We start from the raw sequence: 23,709 nt of genomic DNA, 5'->3' as shown, positions 1-23,709 counted from the left end.
TGGTGGGAGAGGGAACATGAAAGAACTAAGCAGTTATCTTGAGATCCAGAAAGCAAAGAAGGTCAAAGGTCCATGCTTTTCTGGCTTTGAGAGATGACCCAGCATTTCCACCACAGAGAATGAGATTACAAGGAGGAAGGCCTTTTCCCCCTGTATCTTCTGAAGCAACAGCCCAGTGCTCTAATTCCAAATATTACTCAATCTCAAAATACCCTATCCTTGCAAGCATCCATATTTATTTCCTTTTCAAAGGAGAGGCTGCCTTGCCATCTGCCCATGCAGTCTTGATCCCAGATGTCCCCACTATCATGAAGCAGTCTTACCCCTCAGGACCTAATGTGGACCCCAGAGTCTTCTATGCCCAAATAGATGAGGACTGTAAGAACGAACAGAAGGAAAATGGATGGATGGATTGATGGATAGACATAAAGATGGAAAGGGGCAAAAGAAGAATACGGAAATAGAAATGATGTGAAAAAAATGCCAAAGTCATACGGGACAAGCATTACCTACAGACATTTCCCTACAATGTTAATCAGCCATCTTAGCAACAGCCATGAATAGACATGGCATCAAATTTGTGAACACATTGCCAGTTTAAACTCCATGGGATACAGAAATCAGGAAAAAAAATGAATGGTGTCAGACTTCTTGGAACCTAAACAATGTAACTGTAGAGATGCTCCAAAATGAATATAAACTGATAAGTTCTTTGCTTTTCTTTTTTCTACCCTGAAGGCAATTCAGAGCCTACCAAAGCTGCCAAGCCCCCCCCCCCCGGGCTGTTTCCTTCTAGGTTTCAGAGTCAGGGACTTTGCAGAGTCATGTGGGTAATGCAAAGTGGGGCATCAAGCCAAAGCCTAGACATCAACCTTAAGATATTTATGGAATTAGCTGTGTCAGGTTTGAGACTTGTCTGGGACCTGCCACTCCTTCCTTTCCTGCTTTTTTCTCTACCATATGCCTGCTCTACCAGTGTATTTAGAAAGCATATAGCTTGTCTGGTTCTACAGGTTCAGAGTTGGAATGGAATTTTGCCTCAGAATGAATCACACAAGTCTCAGGCAAACCTGATTTAGATGCTATGTAGAAGACTCTTTGGGCATCAGATGTCTGAGTTAATGTTGGAATGAATTTATACTTTGGGGCTGCTAAAATGGGAAAAAAATGTAAGAAGGACATGAATTTTGAGGGGCCAAGGCCAGAATACTATGAACTAGATTATGCACCATATAAAGTTCATATTAAAGTTGTAATCTGGAAAATGACAGTATTTGGAAATAGTGCCTCTGAAAAGGTAATAAAAATTAAATATTTTCATAAGGAAGGACACAGCACCCAATCTTGTAGGGCAAATGTCCCTATAAGATTATGACAAGACTACAGGTAGTACCAATAAGATCTCGAGCTCAAAGCCAGCCTGGGCAACAGAGTGAGATAGTGTCTCAAAAAAGATGAAGAGAAATCAGAGCTTGCTTTCTTTGTTTTGTTAGGACACAATAAGAAAGTAACTTTATTTCCACAAGGAAATAAAAAGTGTCCATACAAGAAACAAACTGTGCCAGAATATGATGTAGGCATTCTGGCTTCCAGGATTATGAGAAAAGAAACACCTGCTTTTGGAGACCCTAATCCAGAAGCATTCTGTAATGGAAGACAAGGTAAATGGAAGACCCCAAGTTTTCAGAGAAGACGTGCAAAATAGGGGGGTAAATAGAGGCAGCAACAGGTCAAGGTCTAAAATTAAGACATTGGTTGGTACCTTTCACTTCACTAATCACACCAGTACAGTCATTTCACTCAGGAGCCACTGTTCTTCTCAACGGACACTTGACAATTTCTGGAGACTTATTTTCAGTTACCATAAGAACAGATCGGGCAGTGTTTCCAGTATCTTATGAGTGGAGATAACGAATGCTGCTAAATATCCGAATGTTCTTCATCACAGAGAATGTTGCGGCTGCAAATGCCTATAGTACTATCTATAAAAATAGCTAATAATGTATAAGTTTAAAAATGTGCAGCTGGGTAGTGATGGTGTATACCTTTAATCCCAGCACTCCAGAGGCAGAGGCAGAGGCAGAAGAATCTCTGAATTCGAGACCAGCCTTGTCTACGGAACAAGTACCAGTGCAGCTGGGGCTACATAGAGAAATTTTGTCTCAAAAAAATATATAGGTGTGTGTGTGTGTGTGTGTGTGTGTGTGTGTGTGTGTGTGTGTAAAACGGCTGCAACAAAATTCTATTTAAAACAGCCAGAAAAAAAAGAAAGAAGCAAGCTAAATGTCTAATGCTAAGGATATGATCCAACGAATTGTTACATGCATATCATTCATTCATTCATTATCTGGGCTTGGTGATACACAACTTGAATTCTAGCACTTCAAAGGCTGGGGGCTAGATGATCTCAAGACACTGTCTTTAAAAAAAAGTTGCCAGGTAGTGGTGATACACACCTCTAATCCCAGCACTTGGGAGACAGAGGCATGAGGATCTTTGTGAGTTCAATCTTGTCTACAAAGTGAGTTCCAGGACACTAGCTGTTAAACAGAGAAACCTTGTCTTGAAATCACCCCCCCACCAAAATGTTTTTCATTGAATACTAGCTCCATGGGGGTTTGTTATGGATGGAAAAATAATCAAAACACAATTTGCATCATTGTAAAACATACCTGGGATTTTCTTTCCTTTCTTCTCCTTTTTTAAGACAGAGTCTCAAGTAACCCAGGCTGGTCTCAGGCACACTATCAAATTGATAATGTCCTGTTCTTAAATTCTGATCTTCCTGTCTCCATTCCTCTAGTACTGAGATTACCACCATACCTAGTTTTATGCTGTACTGGCATGCTAGGCAAGTGTTCTACATACTGAGATACATCCCCAGTGCAATAACTTTTAAAGGATGTTTAACAAGACACTGTAATAATGTAGGAGTACTTTTACGAGATTGTTAGGGAGAAATTACTTGATAAATGGTTACATTTTTGTTCCTTTGTTTCCAGGGGTGGAGATTGAGGTAAGACCCCCCAAATTTAGCTGTAGCTGTTGTAGGTGGTGTACACGGAAAAATAAAAGTAAAAGGAGTTCACACAGAATCCACCATGCCCTCCCCTTGTTGCAATCCCTGGGGGCAAGTGGGCTATAGATGAATTCTGAGTTCTGCTTTCTCTCTACCTATGAGCACTTTTAGCTAGATGGTAAAAGCTAGAATCACATGACTCCAGAGGTGCCTAGGCCACTTCCACCTATAGACTTGTTCTCTCTGGCTTTCTGGGTTGTCCCTGGGGATGCTCCGCCATTGATACAGTGGGCTGTTAGCAGTTAAAATCAGAAGATTTCATTTCTGAAATAAAATCCTAAAAAATGAAGAGCTGGTACACATTGGTAATAGTTGCTAAAGAAGAAAAAGGGGCAAATTATGACTAGGGTCATCCATTCACTCTTACCACAGGCCCCACCACTCTGTAACATATTACATCTGGCCAACTGCTGTGAGTCAACCCAGGTGGGTACCTTAATGTGCAATGACCCCTGCAAGCTGAACATAGAGAAGGGAAAGCCTTCCTGGGGAACAGTCTGGGCAGCCTAATAGTACGTACCAAGAACACTTGCCAGGTGAGGCGTGCAGTAAGTTTGGGATAAATGATGCTCATAAGCCTCAGGCATGTCACCTTGGCTAAGGATGAGAGCACTAGAGGACCCCACCCTAGCAAAAGCTCCATGAAGACTGCAAAATGCTATGCATTTGCTTAAATATTCACTGAAGAAAAGCTATTTGAGATCTTCAGTGCCAGGAGGTAACCTCAAGGAATTCGGCTCTACCGGGGAACAAACAAATAAAAAAAAAAAACCCACTGCCCAACACACTCACCACACTCACCCTGTGGGAGGGACTCAGACAGAGCATGAAGGAAGTTGGGAACAGGAAACTAGATGCTCGATAAAAATATAAATGTTTTTGTGGTTAGTAGAACACCAAACTTGTATCGTGATCCCCATTTCTCACCTCTGCTTCAAAGAAATAATACAATGACATTTATAGCTGTTCCACAGTTGTTCTTCCTTTACAAGTTTCCAAGGTCAAGTGTTCCATATCCAAAGACTTACACAAGCATGTTCATATCAGCAGTATTCAGCATGTGGAAATACCCCCAGTGCCCATCAAGAGATGAATGGATAAACAAAGTATGACCTATCCATATAATGGAACATTACTCAGCTATAAAAGCAAATGATGTATTGACATAGATTACATCAGATGAATCTTGAAATCATTATGCTAAGTAAAAGTGGTAAAGTAAAAGGACACATACTCTGTTCTAGTCACATGAGAAGGGCAGACTAGACCAATTCACAAATACATGAAGCAGATTAGTAGTTGTCTAGGGCTGGAGGTTAGGAGGAATGAAGAGCAACTACTTAATAGGAACAAGGTTTTCTTGGAGGCTGATAAAAATGTCTTGGAACAAGATAAAGGTGATAGTTGCACAACATTGTACACATACTGAATGTTATTGAATTATACAGTTTAAAGTGTTAGTGATTAATGTTGTTTGATTTTTATTTTAATTTTTAGCTTAACTCCTGCTTCCCACCACTTGCTTTAGGTTAATCTACAAGGGCTTTAGAACTCAAAAATGAGACAGAAAGGAACACTGGTCCCTGAATGCTGAAATGAAACCTTAAGTTGTTATTTTCACTGGTACACAAAAGGGATGAGGTCCCCTGCAAACAGTGAGAGAGAGGTCAGTAACCATTCCTAAATAGATGAGAAGAAAGAACTATGTATCTCTAAGTGACAAGAGAAAAGAAGTATTTCTGAAGGAAATGGAGACTTTGTAGTACATCAAATATGGACGGAGCTGGCACAAGCTTATGAACAGGGACACTGACAACGACTCAAGAAAAAAAATCAGTCACCAGTTTATGAAAAACATTATAGATATCTACATTTTGAAGGGCAAATGGGTGATAAATAGAACAACAAAAATAATTCCATTAACAACTCTAGAAGCAAAAATAAAAAATAAAAAAATAACTCCAGGAGCATAAGAAGTACATGTGTTCATATTTTAAAATTCAAGGTATGACGTATTTCTAAAACCCCCAAGGCAGAGATGATAAACGTTGGGAGTTGTTCAAACAAGAACTGTTGGTTGAGGCCACTGCAGTGGCACTTGAATTCGAAAGCTACTCTGTCATTCTCTTGTAACTGCATATGAATGCAAGAAGCTATTCTTGGTAATCCTTGACATTTTTGTCAATATGCCATGTACATGGTGACATTTTGGAGGTTTATGATATGGGCTGTGGAGGAGGGAAGATTGGTTTCTGGTGTCTTGGCTTTTAATACTGAGATTAGCAAGATGGCAATCTTAGGTTAACCTGGATCAGATCAATCACAGAATGATTTATCTCAAATGCCTTTTGAATAAGTGTATGCATAGCAAATAAAACAAGACCATGGTGCTGAAGAAATGTCAGTGTCAATGTAACACACTTTTGGGAGGTGATAACCATAGACTCAAGCCCTGTCATTTCAAGTTCTTAATCACTCTACGAATTAGCAAATAATCACCACTTTTAAATAATAATAATAATAATAATAATAATGATAATATAACTTTCTAAGCACAATTATTTACAACACATGGGCTTTCATAAAGTGCATGGCTCTCTTCAATCGATGCAATCGTTAATGTATCTTTAATGTATTACCTCTTACGAATGTAGTAAAATTGTAAGAACAGAATGTATACACTGCCCGGCATTTTCTTTCACACAAAATTCCTTGTAACAGCAGCAGAGTTGCAGACAATATAGTAAAGTAAGCTCCTCTCTGTTGATCCAACTGTTACGACTGAATGTCCATTTGGGCATTATATGCTGTTGCCCAAGCTAACAGGGAGTCTGAGAGAAGGTCTCAATAAGGGTGAATTACACATATGACCAAAGCACAGCATCCAGAGTCTTAAGAAATCACACACATCTATGTCTGAGAACATTCGTCTTTGCCCTCATCCATCACTGCCTGACTCTAAGGAAAACTACTATCTCCTAACTAGCTCCCCATGCCTCAGCTACTGCCCTAGTCTCCTACAACAGTGACATGTTAACTCTTTCAAGTAGAATGGCTTCCTAGCCTATTTTGAATCAAACCCAGAGTCCCTGTCAATAGATACTACAAATATCACTTTCCAACTGGCTCGTTGTTCATCACTTAAGTCTCTGTGAGTTTTTTTTTCTCCCTATAAAGCTCTTTACCCAAATGAGAGGACCCTTTCTGACCATCTTCAGGGATTAGCTATAAGGCCACAGCCTAAATCCGGAGAGGTTTCTCCTGATAATTTCCTCAAAAAGACTACCTATATGTATCACACTCAATCAAACTTCCTCAAGAAGAATTTTCACTTTAGAAAATACTAACATATTCACTATTGTCTTTGTGATCCCTACACTACTTGTCCATAGGGACAGGTAGGACCACTTGGTCTCAACTTTGTAAACACAAGAGATGGCTTATTGTTTGTCATGAGAGGCCATCTTGGGCTTGGTAGGGTGCTGAGCAATGTTACTGGCTTCCAACCCACTATATGACCTTAGGCCACACTACCCCCACCCACCACCATGCTGTGACAGCCAAAAATGTCTTCCATCATTGCCAAATGTCCCCTGGAAGGCAAAAATTATCCCTGGCTGAGAACCACCACTTTAAATGGAATTTGTGAACCTAAGGGTGAAGATATTTTACAGCTTTCGGCACATATTGCTAGGAAAATACCTAAATATACAGTGAAGTTAACTCTTCGTTGCTTTCCACTGCTTCTCTCTAACCCTGCCAAACCTAAATTCCCCTTCTCCTACCAAGCACATTAAGCACTACATGAACAAGGATTTTCTAGGACATGCATATGGACAAGGCGCCTCTACCTCCTCTCTCTACACTCTTTGACAGTTTCCTTCAAAGATCCAACAGCAAAGACGTTATTGGAAAATTTTATTTCACCCCAAAAGTAAGGTCTACTGTGTGTACAACTAAGCATATACCTAAAGTACTGATGTGATGCAAGCAGATATGACCGAAGATCTTAACCTTGCAGCAAATTCTATTCTTAAAAAAATGGCTAGGGTGATAGCTCAGTTGGTAAAGACTTACTTTGCAAACAAGAAAACCTGATATCAATCCCTAGAATCCACATAAAAAAGAAATATAATGGCTTGTACATGTAATCAGACAGATTTCTGGAGCTTACAAGTCAATCAGTCTAATCCATTTGATGAATATTAGACCAGTGAAAGTCTCTATCATACACACACACACACACACACACACACACACACGATATATATATGTATGTAAATATATGATATAAAATATGTAGACAGATATATAAGATATAAAATATTTAGATAGATATAAATATTGGTTGGCAGCACCTGAGAAAGGGCTCCCCCAAGATTGTTCCTTGACTTTCCACATACATATGTGCACCTACACATCCATGAGAATACCCCACACACATAAACAAAAAACAATAAAAAGAAATAAAATGTAGAACTTGTTATACAGTAGACACTGACCTAAGTGTATAAACCATCTTGCTGAATCTTCAAAAGCACCTAGCAAATAAATATCTCCACTAAATTTTAGAGAAGAGAAAACGGTATCAGAAAGTTCACAGCAAATAGCAGAGCCAGAAGTGCATCTAGGCTGTCCCTTATCTGCAATCAATCAGTCCACACAGTTAGTGATACAGTGTAAGGTTAGTTAGTGTCCACCCTGCTTCTGGTCACCTGTTCAAATGCTAATTAAAATACAAAAAGTGTGGAATACAATTTTCAGAGGTTCATTCAAAATCAGAATGCTGATATTTAAAGACCTAAATGTCACATTGGTTCTCTTTTATCCCAATCTTGTCATATAACCAGATAATACTTCAACTTTCCTAAAACAATCAGAAATATGAGTGAGTCATCCCACATGACCAATGACTCTGAGTGAAAAAGTTAGCTGCCTCTGTCATTATTACCAGGCTGTTGTATAGTATTGTTCTCCTCTTACAGTTGGCAAAGCTCCTAAGCAATAGTAACATGCGACTTCTTGGCACCTTGCCCTAACAATTGTAAGGACATTTTGAGAAGCCCCCAAATCCTTTTGCATGGTAAGAGGTTGCCAAGTCTAATCTACATAGTCTGATCTCTCCAACTACAAAGTCAAGGTAGCTATCTGAATTTTAAAGATTTTCCCTTAAAAATTGCTTGTACAAACTTTATTAGCTATACCCATCATACAATAAACTCTTCTTATCATGTGTACAATTCCAGGATTTTAGTAAATTTAGTGAATTGTATGACACATATTTCAATTTTAGGACATTATTCAGTAATATATTTCTTGCCTTTTTGCCAATACCATCTCTTCTCACTTCTAGACCCAGACATCACTAATCCGTTTTCTACCATTACAAATTTATAGTTTCTGGACACAGTAATAATCAGAACATACAATCTGGTGTCTTTGTCTCATTGTTTCACTAAGCATCTTGTTTCTGAAGTTTGCCCAATAATTTCCCTTTTCATGTAAAAACCATCCTGTACTTGGGACTATACGCCACTAGTTCAAGCTGTATTGGGAAAGCCTGTAGAGTTTTCTGTGACTCACTGTGGAATGAATCTTTTGTGATATACCTAGGATTATGATGATCAAATACAGGAGCATATACTCATTCAGCAACAGGGTAGGTGGCAAAGATTTCTAGGGAAATTTTACTATTTCAAACCAAATCTCCATTATTTTAGGAACTACATTTTGACTTGCAGATGTCTGTGATCTTCCTAAAAGTATATGAAAGCTTCCAGATGCTGACACCTTTATCAGAACACAGAATCACCCCCATCACATCTGATTCCACAAGTTCCATGATTCCAAAAATACATGAAACCTCAAAGCAAGACTGTTTGGTTCTAAAAAGTCATTGGCATAGAAAAGAAACATTGGTAGAAATACTGGTGAAATCCAAATGTCTAAAGTTTGCATATCAGTAATCTGAATCAAGATTAACTTCTCAGTTTCAGCAAAGCTACTATAATAATATTAGAAGTTAACAAATTTTACAGCTTTTCAATAACTCTAAAATATTCCAAAATAGAGTGTTTTAAAACAAATAAGCTGAAAAGCATTATTTTAACCCTACATTTAACAACATCATCTTCCTTCTAAGGCAAACATGAAGCAAAAAAGAAAAAGAAAGAAAAGAGGAAGGAAGGAAGGAAAAAAAGGAAGGAAGGAAGAAGTACACAGGAGCATTACAATAAGAGTACTTTATTGTAAATATCACAGGCAACTAAAACAGTTAAAAATAAGGGAGATAAGTGACAGTATATGTGTTAGTGACAGCTTATAGGAATGCCATGAGGACACTGGGCGGTAGTGGCACACACCTTTAATTCCAGCACTCAGGAGGCAGAGACCAGCCTGGAATACAGAGCTAGTTCCAGGACAGCCAGACCTACACAAAGAAAACTTGAAAATCAAACTATAAAAATTAAAATTAAAAAAGTAAATACCATGATGAAAACTACAAGTGACACTGGGTAGAAAAAAAGTAAATGAATATACCTTTGTGGGCTGGAAAAAAAACAGAAACTCAAGAAAGAAATTGAAGAAGACACCAGAAAGTGGAAATATCTCCCACGCTTTTGGGTAGGCAGAATTAGTAGAGTAAAAATGGCAATCTTACCAAAAGCAATCTACAGATTCAATGCAATGCCCAGAAAAATCCTTCACAGACCTCAAAGAATAATACTCAATTTCATATGGAAAAGCAAAAAACCCAGGATAGTCAAAACAATCCTGTACAACAAAAGAACTCTTGGAGGCATCACAATCCCTGACTTCAAACTCTACTACAGAGCTACAGTACTGAAAACAGCCTGGTATTGGCATAAGAACAGATAGGAGGACCAATGAAACTGAATAGAAGACCTGGATATTAATCCACACACCTTCAAACATCTGATTTTTGAAAAAGAAGCAAAAAATATCAAATGGAAAAAAGAAAACATATTTAACAAATGGTGCTGGCGCTGGCATAAGTGGATATCAACATCTAGGAAAATGTACCAAACTCAAGTCCAAATAGATCAAAGACCTCAACATAAAGCCAGCCACACTGAACCTTACAGAAGAGAAAGTGGGAAGTACACTTGAACGTACTGGCATAGGAGACCACTTTCTAAATATAACCCCAGTAGCACAGACACTGAGAGAAACAATTAATAAGTGGGACCTCCTGAAACTGCAAAGCTTCTGTAAAGCAAAGAACACAGTCAACAACACAAAATGGCAACCTACAGAATAGGAAAAGATCTTCATTAACCCCCATATAAGACAGAGATCTATTCTCCAATATAAAGAACTCAAGAAACTGGTCATCAAAATAACACATAATCCAAGTTTTAAAAAATGGAGTAGAGTCCTAAACAGAGAACTCTCAACAGAGGAATCTAAAATGGCTGAAAGACACTTAAGGACATGTTCAACATCCTTAGTCATCAGAGAAATGCAAATGAAAACAACTCAGAGATTCCATCTTATACCTGTAAGAATGGCCAAGATCAAAAACACTGAGGACAACTTATGCTGGAGAGGTTGTGGGGAAAAGGAAACACTTCTTTCTGCATTGCTGGTGGGAATGCAAGCTGGTACAGCCCCTTTGGATGTCAGTGTGGTGATTTCTCAGAAAATTAGGAAACAACCTTCCTCAAGACCCAGTAATACCACTTTTGGGTATATATCCAAAGGATGCTCAATCGTGCCACAAGGACATGCGCTCAACTATGTTCATAGCAGCAGCATTGTTTGTCATAGCCAGAACCTGAAAACAACCTAAATGTCCCTCGACCAAAGAATGGATAAGGAAAATGTGGTACATTTACACAATGGAGTACTACACAGCAGAAAAAAATAACATCTTGAATTTTGCGGGAAAATGGATTTTGAGTGAGGTAACCCAGACCCAGAAAGACAATTATCACATGTACTCTCTCATAAGTGGTTTTTAAACACAAAGCAAAGAAAACCAGCCTACAATTCACAATTCCAGAGAACTTAGACAACAATGAAGACACTAAGAGAGACTCACATAGATCTAATCTACATGGGAAGTAGAAAAAGACAAGATCTCCTGAGTAAATTGGGAGCATGGGGGCCTTGCAGGGAGGATTGAAAGGGGGAGGGGAGAGGCAGGGAGGGGAGCAGAGAAAAATATAGAGCTCAATAAACATCAATAAGAAAAGTAACAGGAAAAAAAAACCCAGAAACTCAAGTTTAACTGACTTAAAAGATAAGAAGACATGTATAATTTTATGTGAGAAAAAGTACTGGGGGTAGATAGCCCAGAGGTGTAATTCATCTATCCACACACCTTAGCAAGGGATGTTAGCAAGGGATAGTCTTTCATTCTCCCCAGTCACAACCAGCTCCTTTCTAGCACAATGGCAGCAGTACAGCTGCTTAATCCCTACAGGACATTATTTAGCTCCACGTCAACTTATGGAGAAGGCCTTCTCTTCAACCATTCCTGCCCCATACCTCATATCTAAGATCAACCAGAATTCTGTGTCAACCAACTGTAGACTCTTATGCCAAATGTCAGGTTTAATTCACTGTCGGGCACTATTAATATTTAGTGCTGGATCACTTTTGTTATGAGGACATCTTTTTTTTTTTTTGAAAAAATTTCCGCCTCGTCCCCGCCTCCTATTTCCCTTCCCGTCCCCCCACTCTTCTCCTCCCCACTACTCTCCCCCTCCCCCATTCCTTTCCCCCTCCCTCTCCAGTTCAAAGAGCAGTCAGGGTTCCCTGCCCTGTGGGAAGTCCAAGGTCCTCCCCACTCCATCCAGGTCTAAAAAAGATGAGCATCCAAACAGGCTAGGCTCCCACAAAGCCAGTTCATGCAGTAGGATCAAAACCCAGTGCCATTGTCCTTGGTTTCTCATCAGCCTTATGAGGACATCTTATGCATTGCAGGCAGCCCTTTGTGTAGGATACCCACCACCCTCCTTGGCCTCTACCTACTACATGTCATCCCCCTGTTGTAGCAGTCAAAATGTCTCCAAATACTGTTAGATGTCCTGTGGAAGAGGATAAGAGCCTCCCCATTTGAGACTTAGTGTTTAAAAGCAACTAGAATTTTATCAAGAACTGCAGATGGATTCCATCCTGAGTCAAGATAAGAATAGGCCATTCTAACAAAATAGAGGCACTGACATCTTTGTAAGGAGGAATTCCTCTTGAGTATGCTAGAATTTATGAGAAAAATTCAAAGAAATAAGGAAATGTAAAACAATCATTACAAATCAGTAAAACTTGTTCCCATATACATGATTACATTCAACATTTATGGAGGACATAAAATATGAATGAGTTATAAAAAAGATAATTTTAAAAAATTGATTTTTTTCTTAGTTCCTTCAACCCCCAATTTCCGATTCCTCACTTTTCATTTTGAAAAAGATCCACGGGAGTATTACAAAGAATTATCCAGGGACAACCACATAAGACATCTATGAGATGGTACACATGAAAAACTGATTAGTTGTTGACTGGCTTTAGGGAAGATAAGGAGTAGCTGCTAATGAACATGTGCTTTCTATGAGGAGGGGTGGCAAGAATTAGATAGTAGTGATGGTTGACAGCCTCATGATCATACCAAAGATGCTAAATTGTACCCCTTTAAAGTGGATTATCTTATAGTATGTAAATTATATTTCAAAGTTTTAAAACTAAGCAATAGATATACTAATTAAAAGGCAAATTGAGTCAACTCCACATAATGAGACAAAGAGTTTATTTATTTTAGTTTTTAATTTTATTTATATGTATCTATGTATGTATGTTACATCTGTGGCCAGAGAGACAGTTGGAATCCCTGGAGATGGAATTACAGGAAGCGTGACCTGCCTGATGTGAGTGCTGGGCACTGAACTCAGGTTCACTGAAGAGGAGCAAGCTCTTTTAATCACTGAGTCATCTCCCCAACTCCAAAAAAGAGTTTTGAAACGCAGAAAAATCACATGGCCAAGCTTCAGGTATGAGTTCTCTCACCTGGTAGGAATGAGGCTTGTACTTAGAAGCTGCTCAGGATGTCCTGTCTGTCCAGTGGTCCACCCACAAACACTGCACAACTAGCCACCTGGGGGTGGTACAGATAGCCTGGCTGCACACCTTGTTCTTTGCATTAACATTCTTCTCATCTCCTTCCCACTCATTCCCTGAATCCCTTCCATTTAAAGACACAGAGCATTTTCCAGATAAAAAACACTGGGGATACCACAAGCCCATAAGCATGCTTTTGAGATGTATATGCTTACTCTACACTTCCGGACCTAAACAAAGGCAGAACCAAGTCTCTCACTGCTTTTCTGTGCACTGAAGCTAGGGATTCCATGGCTTGGAGCATCTTAGGCAGCAGATATCACACACAGGTATACACACATACACACACTCACATCCAACACAGGGAACCATCACAGCCCCAGGTTGCTCCAAATAATGAAGTCTGGATGCATTAATTTTCCTCTGTGCTATATACCATAAATGCCTATCAGTTGAGATTACCCTCAGAATGGAGCAATATTCAAACTAATATATATATTCCCAAAGTTTCATATACTGGTTCAAGGTTTCTGAGATTCTTGTGGGTAACTTTTGTTCTTTATCCCAGCACTCGAGAGGCAGAGGCAGGCGGATCTCTGTGAGTTCGAGACCAGCCTGGTCTACAAGAGCTAGTTCCAGGACAGGCTCCAAAACCACAGAGAAACCCTGTCTCAAAAAACCAAAAAAAAAAAAATATGAAACTGTTCCTCTCTAGTGTAGGCCTACCATCACCTGAGAAAACCTCCAATAGTCTCTATTGCTGTGAGATGTCCAACCTGCCCACCATTCTTACTTGATCAGCTCAGCAAAGGATTTAGTACTTAGGATATAAGTCTCCACACTCAGCCTGGCAGTGGTGGTGCATGCCTTTAATCCCAGCACTTGGGAGGGAGAGACAGCCGGATCTCTGGGAGTTCAAGGCTAGCCTGGTCTACAGAGTAAGTTCCAGGAAGACTCCAAAGCTACAAAGAAACCCTGCCTCGAAATACAACAACAACAAAAACAAAACTTCACACTTGAGCCACAAGAAAGGTGGATCCTAGAGAAGAACTGCAAGAAAATAGTGGAAAACGCATAGCATCTGTTTCATTGTCATGTGACAAATGGGAGGCTGGTACTAAAGGCAGCAAGCTGACCTGGTGCTTTCATTCTCCCTAGGATACAATGCGTAGAAGTAAGATAGTTATATCTACTGATGCCAAGAGAAACTGCTAAAAATCAAGGGGCTTCAACCAACTCAAGTCTATTTTATCTCACAGGTTCAGCTCATTCTGCTAGAGTCAAAGTGTCTACAGGGCAGAAGCTCTTTCTGCAGGTTCCAGGAAAGCATTCTCCTATTTTCCCTTTCCAGTTTCTGAAGGTTGCCTGCATTTCTTGATTCCTGGCCATGTGACTTCAATCTCTGCTTTCACTGTCATATCCTCACCTCTCTCTCATCCTCATCTTCCTGCTCCCCCTAGTAAGCCCCCATTGTGATACTGGATCCACCCAGATAAGGCATGATTATCTCGCTATCACAGAATCCTTACCTTAACTGTATCTGCAAAATCTATCTTGTCATGGAGGGTAACTTATTAACGGGGAATGAGGCATTAATATGTCTGTCTTTAAGAGGTCATGATACCACAGAGGGGAATAAACATCAAACAACAAAGAATGCAAAATAAAATATCCAGAGGGTCCAGAACAGCATAAAGGGCATAAAATTTAGCCTACTCAGGGGAGGGTCAAATACATGGTACCTCACTGGCTGTAAGAAAGAGGTCTCTGAGTCAACTTCCCATTGACCTCAGTTTCATCATGCGTCCATATATATTTTATGTAGCCATGACTGGCTTCTGATGAAAGCATGCATGCAAATGCTTGGCACATGATAAAAGGTATATGATATGTCTGCCATACCCACAGAGCCAGGGTCTGGGGTTTGATTCAATGACAGGGTGTTTGTCTGGCACTGGCAAGGCCCTGAGCTCTGTCTCCAGAAGTTGGGGGAAAAGGCATGGAATCCCAGGGGAGAGAAACTTACTGCATGAGGCTTATTGAAAAAGACAAGTGAAGCAAGGACAGCATTTGCCTCACAAAGGTGGTGCCCTTTCTGATATTACTTGCTAGAGTCCCGAACCTTGGAAAAATGCTGAAGAGAGAAAAGCTATGCAACATACCCTGTTAAATAAATGAACAGAGATAGGATACTTAAAATGGGTGTGGACTGGATGAGTTGCATGCTAGAAAAAGCAATAGGTCAAGGGTCAGGAGATCCCATGGCCTTCTAACTATGGGCAGAAAACACCACTTAGCTGGGCTCTCAAGTGTGAAGAGAGGAGTTTGAACAATGTTCCTAGCTTTTCTGGTCCCAAAACTGTGGCAATCTCAGATAGGAATGGTCTGGCCCAAGTCTCCAAGCCTTCACATACAACTTCTGAGCCAGTCATATTAGTTCATTCTCTTATTTGTTTGGATCACACTCAGCACTTCCTCATCTCCAGGAAAAATTTCATGGGCCTCCTCTTTATCTTGCTCAGTTCTATAAGCGCTTTAATATCTTGCTCCAAGACGTTGATAAAGAAGAATAAAAACCAGTCCGTGTTCAAGAGAGCTCTTCTAGCAGAGTGAGACTGTTAAATACTTTTCTCCCTCCAGTCATGAAACATGGAACGCTGGGAGAAAGAAGGGCGGAGTCAGAGAGGTGCCGTGGATCCACTGGAGACAGATGCTGAGAATTTTACCTAGTAAGCCACTGCTACGTGGCAATACACAGATTAATAGAAATAGGTTAAATTAAGATGTAACAATTAGCCAATAAGAAGTTAGAGCTAATGGGCCAAGAAGTGTTTTAATGAATACAATTTCTGTGTGGTTATTTCAGTTCTGGGCAGCTCGGACAAACAAGTGGTCTTCCTTTCACACACAACTGGTTAAGGTAGAGACTGCTAGACATGACAATGCCACAGGGCCATTGCACACCTGAACTAACAGCAGCTGTGACTGCCTGTGGAAGGCCTGCACAAAATCAGACTAGCTAAAATCTTGGCATGAATAAGGAAGGGCCTCATGAAGTCCCACCCAAGATGGAAACTTGTGGCTGTAGAAAAAATAGGTTAAATTCCTGAAAGACTACCACAGGAGATGATGATCCTATACCTATGTAAATACAGGCAGCACTAAGTAGATTCAGTGAGTTTAAAAAGAGATAGAACGGATGAAATTGTAAGAGAAAATTGAGAGGAATTAGAAGAAAAGGAATCAAAAGAACTGGTCAAAACACATTATATACATCTATGAAATTCTCAAGAAAATATATAAGATAAATAGTAGTGTAAGTTAAAAAAAAAGAGAGAACTCTCCGTTCTTGTCTTGGAAGTTATTTAAAACCTAAGGAATTGAATTAATCATGGCATTTCCCATGACATTTATAACTTTTGTTTGCTTTATATGTTTGTTACTTTCTCCCTCCCCACCCCCCAAAAAAAACCCTTGTTCTGTCTCCACGTAAAGTCCCAGCATGAGAGAGGTTAATAATCTTCATAAATATTTCCTTGTTTTATTAGATTTAGATGAGTCAATTGATTTCTACAGAATTTAACTTTACTTATATTCCATCAGATTTTTTTGTTTTGCAAAGGCAGACAACATCAGCAGAAGGCCCTGGGCAAGAAGCCAAAAGGCCTATCTCAGGCTTACCAGGTGACCCTGTCATGTCACTTGACCCACAGTTTCCTGAAGTGAACCTAACAGAGACTGTGATACACATTATTTCCACTTCCCAAATCAGAGTGAAAGGAAAGAGAAGGAAACTTGGAGACTTCTAAACATCCGAGAGCTATTTTTGGAAATCAATGACTTTTCCATTTACTTTTCTTGGAGAAAAAAAAAAAGAGAAGGGAAGCAAAAGAAAGATATTAGATTGAAAAGTGGTAGTTGACATCTAAATGGATACAAAAGGAAGATTCTTTCCAGGGGCTGACCCCCGATGGCTTTTAAAGCCAGAAACTCCCGCGTGTTCATACAAACACTATCTATAATCTTAAAGAATGAAAAATGGAAAAATCATTAAGTTGTTTATCGGAAAGCTCAACTTAGACAGTTCACATAACCCAGAAATAGACTCTGTGAGGTAAATATAGTCAAGCTCCTATTAATTAATACTGAATAGTGGTTCCAAGAAGGTAGCAATGTTATCTGGCTCTGTTATAGAAGGCTCCAACTTAGCAAATACCAGAACCAAGATTGTTTTCTCCTTAAGGCAAAAGGTTGGAGTCAAATACTCCCATGTCTTCAGCATATAATAAATTTTGTGTGTCCTTTTCCTTTTCAAAGAAAAAGAAGAAGAAGAAGAAAAAGAAAAAGCCTGCTCAAGGGACTTTTAATAAATCACAAAATTCTTACATGTGGCACCAGGTCAAACCCCATCTAGTGAACAAATGGCCCTCAACTCTCATACCATGACATAATTGTAGCAGTCAACCATTATTTACACTTAGCTCTGATCACAAATATGATTTCACAGTGATTTATTTTTAATTTGGATAGGGGAACATGCCAAAGTGTGCATGTGGAGGTCAGAGAACAACTTTGGGGAGTCAGTTCTTTCTGAGTCGTAGGGATGTAGCTGAGGTCATCAGGCTTGGCATTAGGCACCTTTAACCACTAAGCTGTCTTGTGGCCCTCAAATGTGATTTTGCCCACCGTTCTTCATTTCCAGTAATGTAAAACTACCACTAGGCTACAAGAAACAGAATGGCCAGTTTCAACAACTGAATCCTTGAACAGTGTAATTCAAGAGAATTATGCAGGAAGTACACACACACACAAGAGTTAAAGGCACTAAATTATTTTTTAAAAATCAAAAAATAACCCTTATACTATATTTTCTAAGTATAAGATTTATAATTATTTTCTATAAGAAATAACTTTCTGAGCTGGATGGTGGTGGCCCACACTTTTAATCCCAGCTCTAGGGAGGCAGAGGTAGGTAAATCTCTATGAGTTCAAGGCCAGTCTGGTCTAGGAGAGCTAGTCCAAGGACAGCTAGGGCTGTTACACAGAGAAACCCTGTCTCGAAAAACTAACAAAAAGGAAAAAAAAAACGAAAAAAGAAAGAAAGAATTTTCTAGTAGCCAGGTGGTGGTGGTGTATCCCCTTGATCCCAGCATTGGGGAGGTAGAGGTGAGGCAGACAGATCTCTGTGAGTTGGACATCAGCCTGGTCTACAGTACAGGTTGAGTTCCAGGACAGCTAGGGATGTTACACTGAAAAACTTTGTCTCAAAAAATAAATAAATAAAAATAAAAGGAAGAAAGAACTTTCTATCAGGTGGTTAGCATAATGTATATGTAGTATATGCAGAATATATGTAAATCACAATGGCCTATTTGGTGATCTTCAAGCCATAGACACAGCAAAATAATTTCACAACATTAAGCTGACTATGAAAATCATATAAACAGTACCAATCTATGAAAAAAATGAATTCAAATACAAGGGTGGTTCACAACAGAACTAAAAAAATTCTGTTTATAAAATAGAGACACTTTTTTTCATGGACATGTGTAGCCACATCTGTAAAGATGTTTCCCTAAATTGCATGCTCTCTATTACTTTAAAAAAATTAGAGGTACAATAATTCACCAATATGCTGAACTGAAAATATCTAATGTTATTAAACTTAACATTGAATGGAATTACTTTAACATTCTAGAAGAGATTTTACTTACATTCTCTGGCCCCCGGTTATTCTGCTTACAACAGTATACTTGATGCTATTAAGAATTTTGTTACATATGAAATAATGTTGAAAGTCAACAACAGTTTTCACCTACCACATTTATTTATTCCTCTATAATTTTATTTTCTTAAAAAAAATTTTTCCTTTGCTTCTCCTATAATTTCTGTTTGGAAGCTATATGGTGAAAGTTTCTTAAACACCATTTTCTAGACCTCTGAATGAAACAAGATCCATAACCTGTCAGATGTGTACATGGAGAAAACATGGTGTTCTGATATGCAGTCTTGTTCATATAATAAAAGTTAATTACAACCTTAAAGAATTCCTAGTCACCTATAAAAATTGGCAACCTTGTGTTTTCAAAGAGGAAGAATGACTAGCACACCCTTCAGCAGGCTCCACTGAAATGTTTGTGGCTTGCTGAACATTCCATACATATTTCATGCAAGGTATTATGGGAGCTGAAGTTCAAGCTGTCCCCAGCTGAATTTTCACTCACTATAAAAACAATGTCTCAGAAAAGTACACACATGTTTTTACTTTACAAAAAATGCAAAATATCCACTTTTGTTCAGTCAATCAACACTTAGCACTTAGAAAGGGGACTTTTAAAAACCTGTAACCTAAGTAATATCTGAAAGGGGCAAAAAATGTTATTCAGGAGCAAAGCAGATTTGTGGAAAGAAAAATCTACAGAGACAAAGAACCTAGAAGACGATTCCTGTAGGACTTATGTTGCTGGCTATACCATTAAAATAAAATGATCACACTTATGTTTTTGTTATAAATCTCTTTTGCAAAATAGCCACAATTGTTATATTATCCTCATAAAGTAGGGCTTAGATTTTGCTAAGCAAAGCACCCCTTTTCAAGGCCAAACCTTGCTATGCAGCCCAGACTTGCCTGGAACTCTTGATTCTCCTGCCTCAGCCTCCCAAGAGATTAAAGACATGTGCTACCATGCCCTGCTTTAAATACTGATTGAATTGGCTCATGTTCTAGTGATTTAGGACTTTAATAAAAATACGACACAAAAGAACATCACATTTCAAGCAGTTCCACCAATTTCAGAATCATCCAAGGTTTGATCAAATAGATGTGGCTCTCACATTTGGTTAAAATTATATGTCATCTGATTTTCAAAATAAGCATTTTTGAACCCACAAAACTAAGATTGGATTTATGTAAATTTCTGTATCCAGAGGTCTGCAAAGTTTAGAGGGAATGTTCGGGAACCACAATTGTTTAGATTTGTTTTGCTCCATCTAAACCCATAGAAATCTTCAAAAAAAGCTAGCAGTTTCCCTCCTCAAAAGTTTATTTTCAAAGACAGTGCCATGCAGGCTGCCTTTCCTGTGTAGGTGGGAGGAAGCAGCCTTTTCAAGTCTTGAAATCACTAGGAAGCCTACAGTATTTCCTTTTTGGCATCCAGGCCAGGGTGGAGAGAACTTGCTCCAGAGAGGACAAGATATCAGATAACCAGTGGAAATACTTGGTTTCAACAGAATTCCCATTTACACACACACACACACACACACACACACACACACACATACACACGCACGCACGCACGCATGCACACGCACGCGCGCGCACACACGACATCTCTCCAAAAGTAGTTGATCCAATGGAACGAGGAGATACTTTATTACATGACATTAAGTAAAATCTGGCAGTGCTTTTAGAAGAATCTGTTTTTTACTTGATCAGATTTATTTACATGAACGGGACAACTTTGTGCCCTGTGCATATCTTGCACAAAAAGGAAACTTAAATTCAACTCTTGTTTTTCACTTATTCCAAAAGCATATGGGACTAATCATATTCCATTCTGGCCACAATACACAAGGCTATTTCAAACAGAATTTTAACTCACTTGATTTTAAAGGCAGTACAGCACCAAAAAGTTTAGGAACAGCTTCTCCTGACTCCAGAAGGGTTGGGAATACTTTTTTTTTAATGCCCGTCTGGCACCAGGCTTTGGATGAAAACCAGACTGAGCCCTCCAGGCAGGGAACTCATTCCCTCATTCTCAAAACTGGCGCACACGTTTGTGTGTTCCAAGGTGACAGCGCATCTCGCATCTGCCAAGAGCTGGGTATCCCTGTTCCGCCAAAGCTGGGGTGGTGGGCCGCCCAAGGCCCAGGGTATGGATGGGCGAGGCCACACCGCAGAAAAAGGAAAAGAGGGCCATCCGTCAGACTCCAGAGAGGAAATTCCAGGGGCCCAGCTCCCAGGCCCTGGACAGCGGGTAATGTGAGGCAATCGATTCAGTGTCCACCCCTCGACAAGGGGCCAGAAGGCGATATGAACTTCGCGTTCTGGAGACTCCAGAGCGGCCACCTCCATCCTGGGCCAGAGTACTGAGAGAAGGGATGTGCAGCTGGAGAAGAAGCTCAAATCCCATCTCAACACCAGGGGCCTCCCGTACTCCATCCTGACTCTGGGCCCAAAGGTTGGAATTGTTACAACCATAGACAGGACTAAGGGGGTACAGACAAGGTCCAGTCTTGGGAATGGAGGCACTCCGATGATCCCCATCTCAGCACCTATCCTGATCTGGGGGCCCAGGGACAGAGGCATCCAGAGCGTTCCTGTCTATTCCACGCTGGGCTGTACATATGGCCAGAACATCCTCTAAAGTGTCACCCTCGCCCACTTCCACAGCCCCCGTTGGCCCACATACTGGTCGCGGGGATCAATCCATGACGTCTGGCGCGTGTTATGGTCGATGTAGAAGACGCGGCCATCGTAGTCGCGCGCCTCCTCCCAGCCGGCGGGCAGCGGCAGCTCGGCGCTCTCACGGGCCCGCGGCTGCGGCGGTACGGAGGGCACCGAGGGTGCGGGGACCGCGACGGGGGGCGCTGGCGGTGGCGGCTCCCATTGGGGCTGAGCAGGAGGCGGTGGCTCTCGCTGGGCCTCCCGCGACTGTCCCCGCTGTCGCCGCCGGCCGCCGCTCAACCAAGGCATGACGGCTCGGGCCCCGCCGCCGCCTGGCCGCCCCGCGCGCGCGCCGCCTCCTCCGCCAGCACTAAGGCCGAGCGACCGGGGTGCGGGGGCGGCTGCGGGGAGCCGCCCGCCGCACCCGGCGCATCCTCCACTGGGCGCCCGCGCACTGGCACCCGACAGGCTTCGTGAGCCGCTAGCTGTGCTGTCCTCTCCTCTGCGATGGCCCAGGTCGCTGCCACGCGCGAAGTCACAGTCCCAAAACTGGGGCCGCGGCCACCGATAGCAGCGGTTCCTCCACTCCACAGGCCGGTCCGGCCATCTTCACTCCACAGAGCCGGGTTGGGAGGGCGGGGTGTTCCCACGCCACGCCCCGTCCAGGCTAGCCCCGCCCCTACTTGATGCTCTTCTTTCACTCTCCCTCCCAGACTCCTCCTCTGCCCCCCGGCCTAGGCTTCCCCCTCCCCCGCCCCTTGCTCCGCCTCTCCCTTCTCTCCCTCTCCCTCGCAGCTCCTCCTCCATTTCCCTCTAGAGCTCCACCTCCCCTCTCAGCAACTCTGCCCGCCCTGTGTCCCCTCCAGCGGCTCCTCCTCTGCCTGCCTTCTTCGGTTCCACGCGCTCCTCCTTCTTCTCCTCCCTCTTCACACCACGTCCCCCAGCCTCGGGAATCCGCACCCGGGCCTGGACAGGCGCCACCACGTCAATCCGCCCCCGGGCCACCTCTGAGAGACAGGAGGGCCTGGAGGACCATGCTGCACCCGATCGCAGCCTGCACAGGACTGACTCCTGGAGAGGGCAGTCACCGCACTTCACCCGCCCTCAGACCCTAGACGCCTGGGGTCCTCCCCTCTGCGCACCTGGGGGTGGAGGCTGAGCCTTTGGTCTGTTGACTACTCAAACTCTAGACACAGACACAAAGTACGCAAAGCCGCAGGAGCCAGCGGAGGAACACCCACAGCCTCCTAGGTTGAAGCAGAGGACACAACTGTAAGAGGACATCTAGGGTGGTGGCAAGCTTGTGGCTCAGCAAGGAGATATTCAGGAGATCTACCTAGGGTCCATATACTGGATTCCAGAACCCTCTTTTTGCCCTTTACCCAACTCTGTGATCCCACAGTTTGAGGGGAAACCCTAGAAAGCTAGTGCTGGCTAGGAAGTCAGGTCACTTCGAAACCTAACTGGTATTTCTGTTCTACTTATATTTCACAGCGGAGAAATAGAGACCCTCAAAGTGAAATCTGGGACTTTCTCGAAATTCCCCAACTATAGATCCAGGGCCATAATGCACTAGTCCCATAGAGCATAGAACATGTTACGTTTTTTAGGCTCAGTACTGTAAAAGCGTTTATACTAAGTCTTAACCATCTGTTGAAATCCTGCTCTTGAGGAAAACGTGCTCCCCGTGTCCACCAATTCACAAAAATTCACAGTAGTTTTCATTCCTTGGGTGCTGTTGTTTTTTTATTTCCTTCTGATTTTCTTGTAAAATGGTACTATTTTATAAAAGGAAGAATTGTGTCTAAAAAGATTGTGAAGATACAAAGACTGACAAGAAAGGTGTACAAGAAAGATCTGTCTTTCCCGTCTGCCCCCTAAAAAAACCCACAAAATTTCTTTGCTCCCCAAGTATTTATGCATCTCTACCAGAAAAAAAGCTGTTGGAAATTTCACTTAGTTGTATCATTTTAGTGGCCCCTGAATGCTTATTGGGTGTCCAAGGGGAGAAGGACCATAAAAGCAAATGCAGGCTTCCCACCACACCCACTAGCCCCAATTCGTGGATTTGACCAAGCAAGCAGAGAAAAGATTGTTTATTTCCCTTTGTCACTTTTGTGCACTGTGTAGTCAGTCTCACTGTGCTTACGTTTGTACTGAGAGT

General features: G+C 41.3%; 1 protein-coding gene across 1 annotated transcript in view; it reads right to left on the bottom strand.

Moving 5' to 3' along the window:
• The window catches only part of LOC121443085 (protein WWC3-like), a 108,211-nt gene extending 86,357 nt beyond the window's left edge, over positions 1 to 21,854 (bottom strand). Inside the window, exon 1 of the mRNA XM_041644770.1 lies at positions 21,571 to 21,854. Within this exon, the coding sequence (XP_041500704.1) occupies positions 21,571 to 21,854 (284 nt within the window). The remainder of the gene's footprint in view (positions 1 to 21,570) is intronic.
• Between the last annotated feature and the right edge of the window lie 1,855 nt (positions 21,855 to 23,709).

This window comes from Microtus oregoni, unplaced genomic scaffold (genome assembly GCF_018167655.1).
Source record: "Microtus oregoni isolate MIOR12 unplaced genomic scaffold, Mior012 000099F_ref0000060, whole genome shotgun sequence".
Taxonomy (NCBI): domain Eukaryota; kingdom Metazoa; phylum Chordata; class Mammalia; order Rodentia; family Cricetidae; genus Microtus; species Microtus oregoni.
Note: the sequence above shows the minus strand (reverse complement) of the source record. Positions and strands in the feature narration are given on the sequence as shown.